This window comes from Scyliorhinus torazame, chromosome 12 (assembly GCF_047496885.1).
Source record: "Scyliorhinus torazame isolate Kashiwa2021f chromosome 12, sScyTor2.1, whole genome shotgun sequence".
NCBI lineage: Eukaryota > Metazoa > Chordata > Chondrichthyes > Carcharhiniformes > Scyliorhinidae > Scyliorhinus > Scyliorhinus torazame.
Genome location: NC_092718.1, coordinates 22,743,171 through 22,747,233, shown reverse-complemented (window position 1 = coordinate 22,747,233; position 4,063 = coordinate 22,743,171). Strand labels below are relative to the sequence as shown.

Here is a 4,063-nt window from a genome sequence, read left to right as displayed (position 1 = left end):
CCTCTTTAGGCTTCGGCCTACCCCCTTGTTGAGTCATCCTGGTGAGAAGCTCAACTCTTAATTCGTTCTTGGTCTTCCTCATAAAACTTGCTGTCAGGTCCCGTTAAAATAAGAAGGCACAGGTATTGGGCACACTTGCCGTCTCCACAGTGGCGTGAGTTAAAATCATAGTAGAGCTATTCCAGGGCAAGTAAGAGATCTGGACGATTTTAATTACCAACCACCCAGTATCCACAGGTCAGGTTAAAATCACCCCCACGTCCACCATTTGTCATGTGACATATGCCACCCTGGATAATGATCCTCATGGGGTTGGGGAGGAAGGGTGAGTCCAGAACAAAAGGATGATCATGAATTCGAGCTAAACCAAGCATGAGTGACATCAGGGAGTATTTCTTCCGGCACAGTATAGTGGAACTCTGAATCTCTTTTCCCCCAACAAGCTGGGATCAATGGAAAACTTCCAAACCGTGACTTATGGGCTTTTGTTGAGAAAGGATTGCACGAGACTGAGCAAATGAAGTTAAGATACAGATCAACCATTATCCAATTGAATGGTGGAACAATTCGAGGGGCTGAATGGTCTCCTCCCATTCCTTTGTTTCTTATGCCTATTGAATATTGGATGAGCAAGTTGCTGACCTCTGCATTTGAACCCCCATGTTGGTGCAATGAAAGGTCAGTGTCTAACCGCTTGCCTGGATGAGTACCGCAATACCATCAATCAGGAAGTAACCATTGACCAGAAAATGACCTGGACCAACTATTTAAAAGCGGCGGCTACAAGAGCAGATCAGAGGGTGGGAATTCTGCAAAGAGTAACTCACCTACTCTCTCACCAAAGACTGTCCAACATCAACAAGACATTAGTCAGGAATGTGATGGAATACACTCCCCTGCCTGGATGAGTGCAGCTCCAACAACACTCCAGAACTGGGGCAGCAAGGTAGGCAGTGGTTAGCCCTGCTGCCTCACGGGGCCGAGGTCCCAGGTTCGATCCCGGCTCTGGGTCACTGTCCGTGTGGAGTTTGCACATTCTCCCCGTGTCTGCGTGGGTTTCGCCCCCACAACCCAAAGATGTGCAGGGTAGGTGGATTGGCCACGCTAAATTGCCTCTTAATTGGAAAAATGAATTGGGTACTCTAAATTTATTTTAAAAACACTCAGGAAGCTTGTCGCCATCCAGGACAAAGCAGCCCGCTTGACTGGTATCCATCCACAAACATTCACTCCCTCCACAAACATTCGCAATAGTGTGTACCATATACAAGATGCACTGCAAAAACTCACTCAAGGCAGCACCTTCCAAACCCACGACCATGACCACCTCGAAGGACAAGGGCAGCAGATGCATGTGCACGCCACCACCTGGAAGTTCTCCTCCAAGTCAGTCATCATCCTGACTTGGAAATATATCGCCATTCCTTCACTGTTGCTGGATCCCAATCCTGGAAATTTCTCCCTAACAGCACTGTGGGCGTACCTACACCTCCGAGACCGCAGCGGTTCAAGGAGGCAGTTGAACATCACCTTCTCAAGGGCAAGTCGGGTGGGCAATAAATGCTGGCCTAGCCAGTGACACCCACATTCAATGGGTGAATCTTTTTTTTAAAAACCTACCTACGCTCCTTCATTTCAAGGGCAGACAAACACCAAAGTTATCAAACGTAAAATGCTTTATTTTCTTCCACGATTCGAATGTACAGACAGTAAAACCAGCATAACAAAAATATATCAAATAATTTTCACAGGTTTAACAAAATAAACATCTACATGAAAAAATACTTAACTTAATATATTTTTCAAATGACTAATTCCTCAGAATAGGTCAGGCCCAGAGGGGTCTTAATGTTGCCATGGAAACCAAGGGACCAGCTGCAGATTCCCATTGTTCTCTGCGAAACTCTGTAAAAATGGAGACAGGTTGTTAACTACATTAGACGGTGCGGTACAGATATGATGCAGTAACCCTGATGCACTTTGTGCATCGTAGTCCCCCCTCAGCTTGAGGGCAATGATTCTTACCTGCGTCCAATTCCATGGATGTTGCCCCCCGCCCCCCCCCCCCCCCCCCCCAGAGTAATCACCCTGGCATTATTCTCCGTTTCCCAGCCTAGAGTCAGGGTGTTGAAGCATGACAGAGAAAGCCTCTGCTTTGCTCCAGTCCCTTAACGTTTATGCATACTCCTCGCAAGAGTCACCGGCTAGTCAGCAGGAGCTGCAATTAGATTTTCTCTTGGAAACTGAGATGATTACAACCCCCTTCCTGCACCTCCACACTCCACTAAGATAAGACCAGAGCCTCGGCTGGGATTTCGAAGTGACCAAACTATGCAGAATGGCTACCAGCTGTGTCACTGTAGGGAGTGGGGGGGGGAATCTCTTGTACTCTTTACAATGATGGGTTGCAGATGAAGCTTAGACTCAATGAAATCTTAATGTTGTTTCCCCTGATTTATTTTCATCCATGACTAATTTTTTTCTACTTGAGGAAAATTTTGAGTTTTGCCTTGATAATCACGTGCTGTTAATCAAACAGCCAGACGTCTCAAATAATACCGTAAAAATGGCTGACGTACCTGATAGAGTGTTATATCCTGAAAACCTGATGGCATACGGGTCTCGCTGTTCAAAATCAAGTTGTCCGGATGTGTCAGACACTCTGGCGGGGGACACTGTGACTTGTCCTGACAGCAGCCCAGGTCCTGCGGGTACACCTGGCACCTGCCCTCAGTGTCCCTGCCCTCTGACGGGCCCTCCTCGCTCAATCTCAGCAGCTCAGTCAGGTGCGAGATGTAGCGGATGGTCAGGCGCAGGGTCTCCAGTTTGGTCAGGCTCTGACTCGCCGGCGCCACCGACGGAGGCAGGTACGTCCTCAGGTTGTGCAGGGCCTTGGTCAGGCCCCTCATCCTCAGCTTCTCTCTCTCGCTGGCGCTTTGCCGCTCTCTGCCTGGGTAGCGCAATCGAATCTTCCTCATCTGTTGACCCTCCTCACCTCTGTCCTCTGAGGGCGAAGGAAGGCTGTTAACCTGACACGGGTGGCCACAGGCCCCTTGAGCCGAGGTGCAAGGGAGAGACTGAGGAGAAAATCTGCAAGAGTCAACGGAGGAGATTGGTGAGTGGCTATGAGATGTGGAATCAGTGAGACAGTTGGGCTCAGAGCTGTTGTAGCTGCATTCTGTTGGTTCGTTACTCCCTGAACTGAGAGAATTGCAGTCTCTCAGTGTCCCGTATTCTGAGGATGTTACGTAGTCCTGGTGCAGAAGCTTTGTTGGAGACACATCCATGATATCTAACTGCCCGGGTATTCGTTCTTCTCTCCTCTCCTCAGTTGTGTGACTTTAATGGTTGTGACAGAGCTGCTCACCGGGGTTGGAGGTGGCAGGGATGATGCTGATGGTTCATGAGCAGCTGTTCCTGTTTTCTCTCCCGTTCCAAAGGTTTTGTGCCGACACTTTTCCTGGCCTGGCTCGAACGGCACCAACCAAGACCGGCACGTGAGCCTCCCACGGAAAGAGAGCCTATTTTGTTATAAATTCCAGACAGAGCGGTGGAACTTTACGATGAAAGGAGATTGTTTTACCTCGATATCCGAGTCCCGCCGTGGATCAGCATTACAGACTGGTTGTTTAATATGCTCTGATGTACTGTGCAGCTCAAATGAAGTGCCATCTGCCACACACGGCAAGTGGGGAAGAGGCAATGTTGGAGAGAGAGAGAGAGAGGGGGGGGAGAGTGCAGGGAATTTTCTCGGAATCAAGGGATTTGGCTGAGAATGTAGGAATATCATCTTTGACAAGCTGCTGGATGCAGCATGACCTGTGTCAATTCTACACTCTGACTCTTCTGTTGTATGTATTTGATGAGGGAGGGCGAGTAGCCATTAGGATCTGTGCAGCTTCAGCCAGCATGTGATGATGCAGTTAGTTAGGAGCGGATTCAGTGTGAGTCAGATGATGCACCGTCTGCTGCCACTTGGAACAGCTGCAGGCCTATTTCTCCCTTCCTATTTCTGTACCTGGGCTTTGTTCCTCAGTGAAGAAAGCAACCCAGGGCCTTTGTC

General features: G+C 48.8%; 1 protein-coding gene across 1 annotated transcript; it reads right to left on the bottom strand.

Annotated features, from left to right (window-relative positions):
• Nucleotides 1-1,658: 1,658 nt before the first annotated feature.
• LOC140387155 (neurogenic differentiation factor 4-like) lies at nt 1,659-3,839 on the bottom strand. The gene is made up of 2 exons (XM_072470159.1): nt 2,580-3,839; nt 1,659-1,905 (listed from the first exon to the last, which is right to left on the bottom strand). Exons 1-2 carry the CDS (start codon nt 3,285-3,287, stop codon nt 1,846-1,848), a joined length of 768 nt encoding a protein of 255 aa, XP_072326260.1. The 5' UTR covers nt 3,288-3,839; the 3' UTR covers nt 1,659-1,845.
• Between the last annotated feature and the right edge of the window lie 224 nt (nt 3,840-4,063).